The sequence below is a fragment of the Platichthys flesus genome, chromosome 1, assembly GCF_949316205.1.
Source record: "Platichthys flesus chromosome 1, fPlaFle2.1, whole genome shotgun sequence".
In the NCBI taxonomy this organism is placed as follows: Eukaryota; Metazoa; Chordata; class Actinopteri; order Pleuronectiformes; family Pleuronectidae; genus Platichthys; species Platichthys flesus.
Window position 1 is genome coordinate 15,863,242 of NC_084945.1, and position 15,185 is coordinate 15,878,426.

Below are 15,185 nucleotides of genomic sequence, written 5' to 3' on the forward strand. Positions count from 1 at the left end.
CCCAAGACCTTATAATGTTTTGTCTCACCAGCAGCCCAAACATAATCAGTTTACAATGATATAAAACCATAAAGGACGGTCGATTATTACATTCGAGAGGAAATCCAAATAGGGCTGTGTGATTATCGTTTTTGGCTCTAACTTGCTTTGAGATGGACCAACAGACAAACAACAGACAAACAAAAAAAGAGTGATACCTTAGCTCGGGGATTGAGGTTGCCGATGGCGTCAGCTTTAAAGTCATTTTTATTCTTCCTGCACAGCACGGCTGTGATAATGATGATTATGAGGGTGACCACAGCGATGGGCGCCAACACTGCAGCAATTATCCAGAGGTTATTAGGAGGGTTCTTGACCACAGCTGAAAAAAAATAAAACAGCTTTTCACCATCGTCATGTCAATACGCAGCATTGAATCGACCAGTATAACACGTGCACCCGAATCTGTTACACTGCTGATGTAACACTGGATTTAAACAGTGATCCTGGATCAGATATTACAGACAACAATCTATAAGAGAATGCAGCAGGCTCTCTCTCTCCCACTCTCTGTCTTGACCAACTCATGCCTCCCCCCCGTAGCAGAGCAGTGGGCAGCACCGCAGCCCGAACAAACAGAGTCCTGCCAGAAGCGTTTCACAAAGATAAGAGAGCAAAGAGGTTTTGCTCAAGCTTTTCTTCTTCCTCTGCCTTCAGCCCAGCACCAGCTCCTCCGCTTCACAAACTCTGCACGGGTCATGTGTTTAGCTTTTTCTGTGTCTGTCTGTCAGTGTTTCTGTCTGTTTGCGTACTTGTCAAATGCTACAGAGGGATGCTGTGCTCACGTTCTGCTTGCAGCTGGACAAAGTAGCCCAGGGTGAGCGCCATGGTCTGAGAATCCACTGTGTTCAGGACCTTGGCCGCTGACGTCCCGAGTAAGGGAACGCCGTTGTGCTGGATGTAGTAGGTCATCTCCGCTGGATTCTTCAACCCTGACACCCGACGGAGGCTCACCATCTGATTGGAAAAGAAAAGCAAGGTCTACACCAAGTTTCAATGAACCACAATAGCCTGAAGATCAGCCGCCACAGGATGGGTGGCTCTCTTAATTGAACAGCTCTCATTTCAACAGAGAAAACCATAGTGAAACCATGAATGTAGGCTGAGACGCCCATGAGAGGAAAATAACACAGAGGATACTTGTTTAGTTAAACATTCCACCCCTGGCTTGTTTTGATGAGCAATTAGCAGATGATGAGCTGAGACGCCCGCTAATTAGGAGGGGCTGACCTCGAGAAATCACACAAATGAGCACCAACATCTCATGAAATATTCATACTGTAAGAAATAAGCCAAAAATGAGACCAGGAGGATTGATGCTTTCAAAAGACACATCAGATTGAGAATCACTCTCCGTGTATTGAAGAGCTGGCGTCCCCCCCCCCCCCCCCCCCCCCCCCCCCCCCCCCGGTCTGCCGTGCCAGCTTCTTACCTGGACAGTGTAGCTGCCGACAGCAGTGGCTCGTCTGAAGCGAGTGCCCTGCTGGCCGGCCAACACAAACAGCTCTGCCAGTCGCTGCTCCATCAAACTGGCAAAGCTCTGGTACTGTCCCTCCAGGCTGGCGTTATCCACGTCCTGGATCACTGCAAATGTGGACAAAAGAAAGAGGATGGCCAGAAAATAATTTATTGGCTGAGGGAAAGAGAGTGGCATGAACAAAGACGGTATAGAGGCAAAATTAGAAATGTGTGTGTTCCTTTACTTCAGGAATCTTTGTGAGGACATTGCAGACTGAGCATATTTTGGGAAAGTGTCCGGTCCTCACTTTTTCAATGGGCATTTTGAAGGTTAAGACTTTGTTTGAGGGTTTACAATAAAAAACAAAAGGATAAGACAATAATAAAGTGTTAAAGCCAATACTAATCAATCATTCAGTGAAAATAAAGCATGTGGCGAGGAATAGCCAGAATGGGCCAAATTTGAGGTGTCACTCGGGAAAGTTAGGGAGCCTATCAATTGAGCGCCAGGTACACTCAACTTTGTCATGAAGCCTCTCAACATATATCACTGAATCTAGCTCCATTAACCATCTGGAGACACAGGAGCTTTAATTCTCTTTGCAGCTGCTGTACAGTATGTGACAGTGCAAGAGAAACTGCAGAGCAGCTAAGCAGGGCAACCAGTGTGTCAGGTTTAATCTGTGTAGATCATCAATTTTGATTGTTTGGATTGTGATGATTAAGATTAGGGTAAGGGGGTAGGGAATGTAACACGGCAATGAGGGTCCTCATTAAGACAGAAGTCCAAACGTGTGTGTGTGTGTGTGTGTGTGTGTGTGTGTGTGTGTGTGTGTGTGATTGCCAAAAACACACCGGGGAATTTTCTAATTTGTATTTAGCAGGGCTTTTCATTTCAAAAGCATGATATTAGGGGTACTTCACAATCTTCAGTTCACTTAAAGACCGGGGTGCTTTCAAAACAAACTAGTTCAGATGAAGGGCGGATGAATCACATCTGAAGTGTGAGTGTTCCGTCTTTCCTCAGAGGCACTAACAGGATTACGCTCATTTCTCTATATGAAAAGTGACAGACATGAACAAAAATGGGCTTAAACCCTGCTCCCTATGTCACTGGCTGAAAGGAGGCATGGTTGTCGTTTTTCCGAAAAGCAACAAAATGTGTCAGAAGCAGAGTTCCGTGTTTCTCTATCTCTACATGATGGATATGTGAGAGAGAAATGTGTTACAGGCCAGAACATCTTGATAAGCTAACGCTGAAGAATGTGCCTCCTGGAAGCGTGTTTTGTTTCTGTCCCGCAGTGTTCAGCCATCAGAGCGGTGCAGCTTTGACCTGTTTTTATCACAAGCAATAATCCTGGGTTTACATTATGTTCAGTGTTACTAAATCCCATTATCCAGGGTATGACCTTGAACTCACTCGGCCTCTCATCATAGTAAGTGCAGGGTGAGGAGCTAAACTGCCTGATCTGAGAGGCCCCATCCAATATACAGTACATGTACAAGTACTTTGCAAACTAAAATATATTTTTACGGCTCAGTTGATTTAGTCATTCGTAAAGCTCTAAGACTAAACACTACACGACAAACCACCAAGGAGTCCAATGCATGCAATTGTTCAAATGATATTAAGCAAGAATAAGCAAGAGGAGATAACCAGCATGAAATTCATATTTTAATGGTCATAGAACATATCGGCTACTAACTGTGCATCTAGTTCAGGTGCTTTCTGAGCCATGACGCAGTTGAGAGAGAAATCCTTGCATTTGACAACCTGTCAGATTTGAACCACTGGATACGCTCATTGAAAATCAAACAGGATTTGTTCTAGCTGTATGGAGGATGGATTCTGTAACATTATCACGTACCTGTGATAACCCAGAAGTCTCTGGTTGCAATGGACGTGTTCAGATTGTTATACTCCAGTGCTGCAAAGACAATGACAAAACAAGGTGTACAGTATTCGCATTAGCATAGAATTCTTGACTTACTCTTTAATAGAAATACAACTATTTTCTTATCTTTAGATATTGTTTGAAATGTCATAACTCATTTTATTATAGCAAGATAAAGTATCATATATACAATTTTTTATGTTTTAAACAAAAAGTAAAAGTAACCATGAAAAGTAAAAATGTCAAAGGTTAGAAATAAAATAAGCAGCAAAAATTATGCACAGTGCAGGAATAAAATTATCATCTTTTCACATTTTGGTAAATGGTCTGTATTTATACAGCACTTTTCAGTCTATGACCACTCAAAGCTCTTTATTGTACAGTTTTTGCCATTCACACACACACATGCATACAGTGCATCACTGTGCAGCACCTTCTCTGTCGCACATCACTCACACACTGCTGGCACAGCCGTCAGGGGCAATTTGGGTTTCAGTATGTTGCCCAAGGACACGTCAGCATGCAGAATGGGAGAGACCGGGATTGAACCGCCGAGTGGACGAGCAGCTTTAACTCCTGAGCCACAGCCGCCCCACAATACAAAGACGAACGATAAGCCAATGACACATTGCCTTTTTTTCTCAGTCATTAGAATAAGCTATTGATAGAATCTCGATAAAATATAAAGAAGTTAAAAAACAATAATGGAAAAATCATTGTCTGTGTGGTTATGATTCCAACAGGTGTTGTTATCACAACCCAGAGGAACAAGTGCTTGTAAATCTAGGCCAAACACACAAACAACACTTCAGAGAGCGTTCATGAAGACGAGAGACAGTTTTTGAGGCAGTGTTGTGTGGTTGAGATCTCAGTTTAAAGCCTCATTATAACTGCATGTCAGACAAATACAGGAGCCAGGAGAGCTTCAGCTGCCTGCGCTCCGGTCGGCTGTGTTCTCTTACACACATTTCCTGCCTGATTAGGCTCTCGTGCTGGCGGCTGCCGCAGTGTTCGGGGGGAAACGCTGTATCACTGGCCTGTGAAAGCAGACACACTGGAGAAAAGCACACTCGGGCATGACAGGAGAGAGGAGAGAGTGTGTGTGTGTCTGTGTGTGTGTGTGTGTGTGTGAGTGTGTGCATATAATGTCTTTGTGTTTGGCCCAGGCTGTCAATAAAATCTGTTAGATTTTGTCAATAAGTTTGAATCTTGAACAAGTATTGACAAAAATTCTTCCCATAAGCCTTCTGTTTTTTGTGGTTGGAGTTTGGGGAAGGACATTTGTAAGTTATTCCAGTCGATAAAAAAAAGAAAGCTATTATAAAAAACGAAATGTCAAAATTTTCAGCTGTTTCAAGATTGCAGTTTTCAAAAATAAAGCAGCCAACAGCCCGGATCGTACTCCACCTGAGAGAAACTGCTGAAGAGCAGAGGGGGAGAAGAAGAGCTGAACTCAGCAGTCCGACCTACACAAGCGCCACAGGAGCGATGGAGCGCTCAGTGCGACAACCAGGCGGCGCTGGGCTGTCGGAGTGGTGCGAGATCCCGGGTCATTCTGTCAGAGCCGAGCCAAAGGTGCTATGTGAATATGAGAATCCCCCAAACTGTTAATTATTTACTGCGGAAATTGTCTTTGAAGTGGGGAGGCCGCGGCTGGCAGCATGCGCTCGCTCCTCCTGTGAAACGGTGTAACATCACTAATGGTGAAGGGCACAAAACAAACAAGAGCAAAACCTGACACCACACTTCCCCCCCCCCCTTTCCTTTCGTGTCACTTTCTGCTCTGTTAGAGTCTCTGTGTATGCAGCTGCCTCCGCTGTTTTCGCTGCTCGCCGACCGAATCTTCACTTTTCAACCTAATCACAACACAAAGTGAGCTTTGATTTAATAATCGCTAAAAGAGATTATTTTTAAGTTGATTGAAGCTGTGTGTGAACACTGCCCCCAGTGGCACTGATGCTACATCGCATATCAGGAGCTGCATCCATTCGAAGAGTCCGATTTGGTTGAGAATTGCATCTTGGAAGATACAGCCATAAGATAAAGTATCCCATAATCCATTGCAGTCAACTGTGTAATGGAGAATTCAGACAAATAATATTCTGCAACTGTCTCTAAATTACTTGTTTTGGAACCACTGAAAAAGTCACTGCAGAGGGAAATTAAGAGCAGCAAGGAATACACTAATCACAGTGCAGGCCAGCTATTCGTCAGAGGCAAAGAGTCACAACACTTAAATAGAGTCACACTGAAAATGAGTTTACTGATGTGTATTGTGTATTGTCTAATAAGACAAGATAAGATGAACCTTAGTAATCCTAGATGGGAAATCATCATTTTCACTTTGGTGCTTTTTGAAATAACTTTTTGTTGAAGAAAGCAGCAGTACTGTTTGCCTGTCTGTTAGCAGGATTAATAAATACGATTTCCATGACATTTTGCTGAATTGTAATGTAGATATTTAATTGCAGTGCCTGAATTGTTGAACAGTGATGATATTATTTAACCTCCTGTCCAATAACAGCCCTTGACTGAACATGGAGCTAAATATGGTCCATAAAAGAATCCTTGAGGAGGTTTGAGAAGATCCATTGCCCTTTCCCCCCCTGGGCTCAGCAAGTGTGCTTTCAACACTGAGCTCCGCCAGCTGGTAATAATACATGGAGACCCTGGTTTAATTCACAGCTCAAGCAGCAACTCTGCTGTGATCCTGAGCATGAACTTGAATAGTCAAAGCCTATGTTGTCATGGTCCACACAGCTAAATCCAGAGATCAAATTCTGGAGAAATGAAAGCACTACAGCTGGTTAGACGCGACCACATTTTGGTTTCAACAGAAACAAAACCAGAAGCGTGTGCTTGTTCAAGCCACAACCAGTCTAATGTCAGACTGTCTCCTGGAACCAAAACGTCTTTTTACAGATTCTTTCCGGGCTTCTTTCAGCTTGATGAGACAATGGTTTGGTTTCACAGAATTTCATTATGCAAGACAATGGGTCGCTGTCACACCTATTACCTGTGACTCCCTGTTCACACAGGAGGCATTCAGGCTCAGTATGAACCGTGTTTTGGCTTCGCTCGGAGCCCGAAACACAATCAGTGTAAATAAAAGAGACGTGACAGAGAGCTTGAAAACAGGTTTCAGGTCACGTGTAACGTAAGTGAAACATGCGCTGCTACACAGCCTGTGTGGAAAGCTGTATTCATTATATAAGAGAGTCTCTTCCATTAGATGTGCACAAGACGGATGAGTGAAGAACGCAGCTGAAATGACCCGTGTCGAAGCTTCACAAGACTGCTTCACGGGAACAGTCGTTTATCCTGCTCATGCTATTGGCTACTGTCTGTCGAGATTTGGAGAAAGATGCATCACACATGACATGTTGCATCATGGGAACGTGCTGGAAGATGTCTCTTTTTATTGCTTTAAAACAATGGTGGATATAAAAAAAAAGACCCCTGCATGAAATACAGGTCCCATGGCTTGTGTTTGCACTGACAAAACAATAAAACAACATATCCACGAGTGTGAAGTCTGGTTCCCAGCAGACATTGATCCTGAGACGGAACATTTCCAAACATTTCCTGGCTGAAATTGAATGTGGATCAGCTGCATCCCAGTGCTGCGGCTGAACCTGTATGCTGAATTTGCTGCGAACAAGATCGGGCTGTGAATCTCAACGAAGCACCATACAAACAGATAATGTCTCATTATGTGTCAGCACTCTGCATCACTGCCATATCTCCCTCTACAGAGCAGCATACATATCATTTCCCAGTTACACTGCAGGGGATGCAAACAGGCTGCACACTGGGACTCAACTGGGACTGCTGCTTAGACTCCTGCTGATTCCATGTCGCTCTTCATTTGTTTTTTCTCTGAGTGTACCTCTAGCACAGACCAAGCACCAAGCTAATGGGAGGCCGAGACGAAACACACAGGCTTAGTTGTGTACGAGTTAAACAACGTTCAATTGACTTAATGGTCCATCCTATTCATTCATTATCTATACCACTTACTGTCACTGGGGGGCTGGAGCCAATCCCAGCTGACATTGGTCATCATCAAATCACAGGGCCAAGATACAGAGACAACAAACTATTCACACTCAATGACAATTTCCAGTCTCCGATCAACCTAACCCCAGTGTGCATGTGATTGGAGGGAAGAGGTAGCTGGAAGAACCGGGGGAAATCCAAACAGACGTGTGTGGGACATGGAAACAAACAGTGAAGCTTTGATCGAACCCGGTTTTGAACTGTTTCTGAAACAACAGTGCTAACCACTAGACCACCGTGTTAATGTAAGAAAATAACTCACTTTCAAAACAACCCCTTTCTCTTGATTCAATCAACTGCAGTTTCTAAGGTTCTATCAGCACTTGATTTCTACAAATAAAGCAAATACATTTTTCCGAAAGTGTAAAAACAAAGATGAGAAGCAGATGCTTGATGGAAAGTTTATAGAAAAACCTCATGTGGGCATCAATCAAGGCTAAAACAAGCAACACTTATTTGTTGTTGAATCTAATTTGCATCCGGTGAACAAATCATTCCCGAGAGAATTACGACAACCACGTCTGGCGTCTCTTCTTGTAAGGCTGTTGAATTACAGCTGACTAGCAGACAAATCTCAGAATGCAAATTGCAACTTACGCTCAGCGATGATAAGTGGCGGATAGAAGAGGAAGTAGCCCACCAGCTCAGCCGACAGCTGACCGAGGAGATTTGAGGCTGTGGTGCCATTAAGGAAGACAGTGCCATTACTCACAGTGTAGACCAGTGACACAGCAGGAGAGCCCGCTGGTTGAGTGACGCTCAACATCTGGGCAGGAAACAGAGAGAGGGCAGAGAAAAGAGAGCACAGAAAAACAAAGGTGTAACACGACTAAAATATCGTAAAACAAACATATACAGGAGAAATAACATTAAAAAATAAATTACTGTCAATAATCTCCAGGAACCATGATTGGCTGGGAAACTGGTGAAACATGACTGAGGGCAAAAACACTGTAGAAACAATTTTTTTCATCCATGCGTAACCTTCATAATAGCTTTAATATAGGGCGCACTATAATGTGGCAGCTGATCAAGATTATTACAATCACTGGCTCCATCAACATAATTTGCATCTGATAGGCAGCGCGTTTTTTTAAAAGCAAAGCCTTATGGGAGAATTTAGTACAAATTTCAGACAGTTTGCATCACTTTGTAGCTGCCAGATCAACGGAACACATGGTGACGTTGATGTGTAAACAAACAAAAACGTTCAAGTCATATATTTTCTGGCAAAGAGCGTCCTCTTTAACCTGACATCGATGTTTTTGATCCATTTCCGTGCAATAACACCAGAGCACCACTTGTATTATGTTAATACTTGTGTTATGTCCCCTACGTACGCCCTGACAGTAAGAGGAACGCCTACACAGTGTCGTACAGATAACACACTTGTTCCACCACAGTACCTGAACAGAGAGCCTGCTGCTGGTGCTGAGAACTTTGGCCTGTGCTTCTGCAAACACCTTCTCAAACCTCTGCTCCATCATTTGAGAGAATCGACAGGACCGAGGATTATCGCCCGCTCCCACAAACTGCAGCACTGGAACATATCAGATACAGATAAGGCTGTGCAACATTGACATTTGAAATGTTTTACTCCTGAAAAAAGGTTTTCACTGAAATTTGCACAATTGCAGCTGATGTCTGAGTTATTTGAAGTTGTCGTCCTGACTGAAGCGCAGCTGACCTGTTTTCAGCTGGAAGCCAGTGGCAGGGCCTGGTCTCCACAATGCAGCTGGGAGGGGCAGGGCTGTTACCATGGGGAGATACTGCCGCAGGTCTGCAATCAGCTTATCACGGCCGTAGGACTCCAAACCTTCCAGCACTACAGAGGGCGGGTAGACAATATCCCCCCCAGTCACGTGATAAGCCACTGTCATGTTGGGAGAGCCAAACACAGTCTCCACCTGAGGGAGGAACGGAAGGAAGAGATTTAGACTTCTTTCGCACATTGGTATATTTAGTACCCTGTTACCTCTGACTACATGCAGCATCAATAAAGGAGGTGATCAGACGTTTTAACGACGTCCAACATCTTATGAACTGTACCTCTCTTCCCTGACCTCTGTTTTGCCACATAAAAAACTGCCAGACCAAAGCACAGTATCAACACTTTGCCTGTGTCATTATTGCATTCTGTCTTCACACTGCCACCCTGCTCACAAGGGCCGATTAAAACACAACCTCCTTGGCAGAGGAAATGAAAAGAAACCACCAGCGATGTAAAATACATATTCGCGATATGGTCCTTTAGACTGGATGTTAGTGTCAGTGAGTCATATCAGCAAACGAGCTGAATGACAAGTTATTGGACAGTAGGGGATCGAAGGAGCACTTTAAAAGCACATCCCTAACTATTTGCTAATGAGAGCATCAGGACAGGAGAGTGAGCCGGTGGCATACAGATAAGTGTAGAGGAGGGAGGGAAGGGCTGCGAGGAGGAGAGTCAGAGCTGAGCGAGACATGGGAGAGACTGTTAAGGACGGAGTTTGGGAACAAAGAGTCTTGTGTTCCTTCTCGCCTGACTCAAGGGGTTAGGTATCACTGCGTTGTCATCCTCGCAGAGACAACGAGGAAATCAGCGTGTGTTGTGTCATGACAGAAAAAATGACATGTACGTGTTTGTCAGTAAACGTCTGACTGTTTGTTGAACTGTGCGGAAACCGGAAAAGGGAACGTTGAGAGATGGAGAAAAACTGCGTGTGTGTGTGTGTGTGTGTGTGTGTGTTATGATCGGCACGGGCTTCTAAAGCCATCAGGAAGCCCGTGCCGACAAGGGCCCCACTAGCCAAACCACTGAGAGCCAGTCACTCCGAATCTGCCAGTGCCTGAGTATCTGAGAGCCAGCGCTGTGCCTCCACACAATCCAACCCTCTCATGAGCTCCGTAAAAAGAGCCCTTTATTATCACTTCATCCTCTCAGGCTTCACCCATGTGAAGGTGTTATTAAGAGATTGCATTTCGAGCAAGCCCAAAGATCGGTAACGCACCCACTGACTCCATCTCACAGTGGGTGAAAGACTGCCAACAGATTAACCCAACACATCTCACCTCTGACATTCAACTCATTGGAGCGCCCTGAGTAGAAGACACAAAAATAGCTCGGTTTTACTTTTTTAAAAGGTTCAGAATTGTTTTAGTTCAATTTCGTCTTATCCCGCATCTTCTTTTCAGCAACAGCGAAGGCTCTCCTCCCAACCGTTTATGACCTATAATTAAACACAGAGGCAATTTCCCCTGCCAACAGCTCGCCTCCCATTGGATGAGAGGGAGCGGTGCTGCTAAAAGGAACCCATGTTGAAATGGGTGACAGGAGTGCACTGAAGCAGGACACCTTCAGAGACTGTAACAGTGCGTCTCTCAGTGAACATGTGAGAGCGCTGACCTTCACACAGGCACAGGGCGAACACACACAGGCCCCACTCTCAGTTATTTGATACTTCCACGTCGAGAAATCAACACGACCGGACATTTCACCGGACTGCGGTATGCAAGTAAACACACACACACACAGAGTCACAGGAACATGCACACACACACACACACACACACACATGAACTCAACACTTGCTCATAAGTGCAACACTCCAGAGGCAGTGCAAACCACTGGAGACCAGCAGGAGAGTTGTTCTTTATGTGGAAAAAGGCTTTATTTATTTCTGGTTTCTTTCAATTTATACTGACCTCAATATGCAGCATGAACAACATTCTACAACAACAAGCGAACACCTTTCCATTAAGACATCTTCATGCTTGTTTCTACCTCTCACTTTAAATGTTCTTGTAGCACCCTGAGGTATTAGAGGCTTACAGGACAGGAGAGAACGGATTTGTCACAGGAGGAATCGTGATTGGTTCCGCAAATGGCTAATCCACAAACACAAAAATCACTGTGTGTGTGCGGGCACAGTATTGCTTTGTGTTGTTATTGCAGCAGAAATGCTTATAGTAGGTTGGTTTCTCCAGATTCTATGCCTCCGTGCAGAGGACAGCCAGTGGCCAGAGGCTTGCTGTTTTTGGGTTGTCCCTACGTACGTCCTATTCTTGTGACAATGGTATGTCAGGAAAGACTTGAGGGAATTTGAACACCAAGATGAAAGTCGGCATGATCCCACAAAGCAAATGTTTTGCCTTGTGAACGCGATATCTTAGCAACATCTTGAGGACTTTTCTTAAAATTTAGGAAAAACATTCACTTGATCTAAAAAATAAACTGATTTGATTTTTGTAGTCAAAGGTCAATGGTCAAGGGCACTGTGTCCTAATGTTTTTGTGAATTTTTGTGAATCTAGAACATAAATTCACTCGGACTCAATGATAACCTTACCAGAATTTGAAGGTCAAAGGTCAAGAAGACTCTGACAAAGAATGTGTACGTTGAAACTAGGCGTACAACTGCAGGGTGGTAATTCTAGTTGTCAGGCTAAATCGGCTGGGTTCCCTCCTATGATAAGATTACCTTTTGGAGAAGTATGGGCAGACTCTCTGGTTGTAAATACAAAATATTATCTCTAGTAAATAAAAGGCAATAGTAGCAACGGTTCTTCTCTACATTCCTGCCACAGCCCCACATCTTGTTTTAGTGTCGGTACAGTCACACAAATACATGACTTCACCCACTGCCTTCTGGGACACATCCAGTCAACCTAATTTCTATATTAGTCCTCATCTCTCTTCACGTAGCCTACATGAGGGTTCTTGGTTTAAGTGTCTAATTCACTCCATGCTACTAAACTACCACGTCTCCGGTGAGGGCAAAAATCAAGAAACATTCACTGATCATCAGAGTCAGAAGATGTTTCTGAGATCAAGAATGAGCAACTGCCGGGGTCAATGAAGAAGCGGTTATCAATCGACATATGTTCAATCTATGATATATACACATAGGATGAGGCTTGGAATAAATAGGCTTGTTAAATTGAAAGAGGCTCAGAATGCAATACATTCGAATGACTCTCTCTTCTCTCAGCGCACAATGATCCAGAATCTCAGCATGAGGGAACCAGTTCTCTGTATCTGGCTGAACATGTAACACAACCTAACACAAGCCTGACAATTATTTTTGTATTTTCAATTCTGAATTCATTTTTATATATATATATTTTTTTTTACAGCCATTTGGATTCTACCTCTGCTTTAGGTGACACAGATTTGGTTTTACCATGTAGAGAACTTGTCACTGTTCCGGGATCTGTTTCTGTGTATCGACGAGATAAAAGAAACAGCAGTGTTGGTGTCACTTTGCAGAGCAGTGAGAGAAAAGTGTTTCACTGTAGACGCAGCATGTCACTCTGAATCTGCCATCATGTTCAAATGACCCCTTAGGCTTAAAGTTGCATAGGTGGAAATTCTTTGAGGTTGACACTTCTTTCACGAGTTGCAAAGTTGAAGTTGATATATATTTGGAATTGGATCTTTAGTATAAAGACTGTATAAAGATGAAGGGCGTCATTAGGATATTTTGTCCCGTTCTATAAAAATGAAACCAAAATGTTCCACCTTGCACTTTTGACGTCAATTGGAGTTTGTGCATGAATGATTGTGGTGTGGCTGATACACAAGCACAGCCAATCACGCGTCACTGTCAGCTGTCAATCAAATTATTGCCTGTACTGCAGCCAGCCACCAGGGGGCCATCAGGAAGATTTGGTTTCATTTCTAGGAAATGTCCTCCATCTTTATATAAAGACCATAGATGTTATTCAGTGGTTAAAAAGTGTTTTTCATGAATACCAGTCTGACCTGTGCTTGTGCAGAAGTATCATTCAGGGCTTTCCGGAGGCCCTGGCTCAGTCCCCTCCGCAGGTTCTGTCTCTGGATGCTGTCCAGCCTGTTCCTCCGCACATAGATGGACACAACTAACAGAGAGATACAGATACAGACGTAGAGAAATAAGACAAAACATGTTGGATTAATGAGGACATTTCATAATTTTCTTTTCCTTTATAGTGGTAAAAGTATTATTTATCACCTGTTTTCACCCACATCCTCTCCGTGATGTTGCACTGCTGTGGAGGAGCCTCGGTGGTGGTGGTGAAAGGGGAGATGAAGGTGGTGGTGGCCCCCCTTGGTGGGCTTGTTCTCGGGACAAGTGGAGTGAACGTTCTCCTGGTCTGAGTCCTGACGGTGGTGGTGGTGGTGGTTCTCCTGGTGACCGCTGCGGGCTGTTGAGTGGTTATGGTGGTGGACTCCGTGGTTCCAGCGGTGACTCTCGGGGAAGGCGTGCTAGTGGTGGGACTATGTTTACTCGTGGTGGTTGAGGCTGCGGCTGTGGTGGTGACCTTCAGCGAGGCTGTGGTGGTGTCCAGGGGGGGCGTCAGAGGCGGTACCTGAGATGACATTTCAGTGGGAGCAGCAGAAAGCGTGATCCTGTCTGATTGAGACGGGGACAGACCGGCCTCTTGTTCTTTGAGGAAGGTGAGTGCGACAGCTCGCGATGTTCCAGCGTTTAACTCGTCTGTCCCCGCCGCCTCTGTAAGGACAACAAACGGGTCGGTCACATGCTGAGGGAGGAAGATGAGGGAGGAAGATGAGGGTGATGATGCGGTGCCTGGGAACATGGACGGTTTGGCTGACAAAATCATGTTAGTGGAACTCAAAGTCGATGAGGACATTAATGATGAAGCTTTAGATGACACTGAAGTGGTTAGCTTCACATTGAAGGAGGACACCTGAGACTCTGTGGTGCCGCTGAGTGAGGGTGATGAAGACTCTGAGGACGATGATGACAGCATCAGATCTCTTTGTGACGTTAACCCCGTCAGCTTTGAATCACTGATATTAACAGTATCAGTCATGCGTGCAGGGCTGTTTGGAAGAGTGAAGGTTGTACCTCCTGCCACGGGGGGGCTGTTCTTATACGTGAAGGCTAAAGTAGCTTGTGATGATGTTTCAGAGTCGGTGGTGACGTGGGGGAGGGGCCGCGAAGTGTCTGAACCCCCCGCTGATGGCGCAGCCATGCCCCGCTGCTTTACACTGACAAATCTGAGATGAGCCGGAGAGAAATTCATACTCTGCTCTTTATAATCTGATGCTCCTTTCACATGTGTAGGGGATGGATATCCTCCAACAGCGGGATACACCGAATAGGAATCACTGGCGACAACTGTTGGATCAGTCAAATTCAATATATGCACATTACGCTCTTGTCCGTCTGCCAGGTTGGGCTGTTCATATGACGGGCCATCTGCTAGTGAATTAGAAGAATCGCCCCTATCAAAGCTGCTGGATGTGTTTTCTGAGTGAAAAGCGCGGCTGTGAAAAGGCCCGGCCTCTGTGGCTTTCCACTTTGTATATGGTGCCATTAATTTCGTGCCAGAGCTGAAAATAGCGCTCGCCGCCTCAATGCTGTATTGTCCGTCACTGGAGGAAGTAGCTGCTGCAGAGGAAGCGGTGGACAGAACGGCCGTCTGTGTGTCAAACTGAAACTTTGATTTATTTCTGTTCACTCTAGTGTGAGGAGAGGAGTTTGTCCCCGGTGCTGTGGTGATTTCTGACCAGGAAGAGGAAGGACCTGTGACTGTCATGTCGTCTTTAGGAGAAAGGCTTATAAGACGTCCTAGCTCAGCATTTATCGTTCCTGGAGAAGCAGGGAGTGGAGTGGGAGATCCTTTCTTTAACATAAAAACACCTTCTGTAGTCATGAGAGCTGGAAGCTCTGCACCAAACTCACCCTCCGTGTAAAACCTGGCATCTCTGATTACAGTGGACCTTTCATTGTCATTGAATAATGGA

The 15,185-nt window shown here is 44.7% G+C and overlaps 1 protein-coding gene across 1 annotated transcript in view; it reads right to left on the bottom strand.

Annotated features, from left to right (window-relative positions):
* The window catches only part of kiaa1549lb (KIAA1549-like b), a 58,139-nt gene that overhangs the window by 16,399 nt on the left and 26,555 nt on the right, over positions 1-15,185 (bottom strand). The window contains exons 3-11 of the mRNA XM_062386865.1: positions 13,423-13,923; positions 13,194-13,309; positions 9,139-9,358; positions 8,858-8,991; positions 8,049-8,217; positions 3,366-3,425; positions 1,472-1,623; positions 825-996; positions 198-361 (exon numbers count right to left, since the gene is read on the bottom strand). Of these exons, the coding sequence (XP_062242849.1) occupies positions 198-361; positions 825-996; positions 1,472-1,623; positions 3,366-3,425; positions 8,049-8,217; positions 8,858-8,991; positions 9,139-9,358; positions 13,194-13,309; positions 13,423-13,923 (1,688 nt within the window). The remainder of the gene's footprint in view (positions 1-197; positions 362-824; positions 997-1,471; positions 1,624-3,365; positions 3,426-8,048; positions 8,218-8,857; positions 8,992-9,138; positions 9,359-13,193; positions 13,310-13,422; positions 13,924-15,185) is intronic.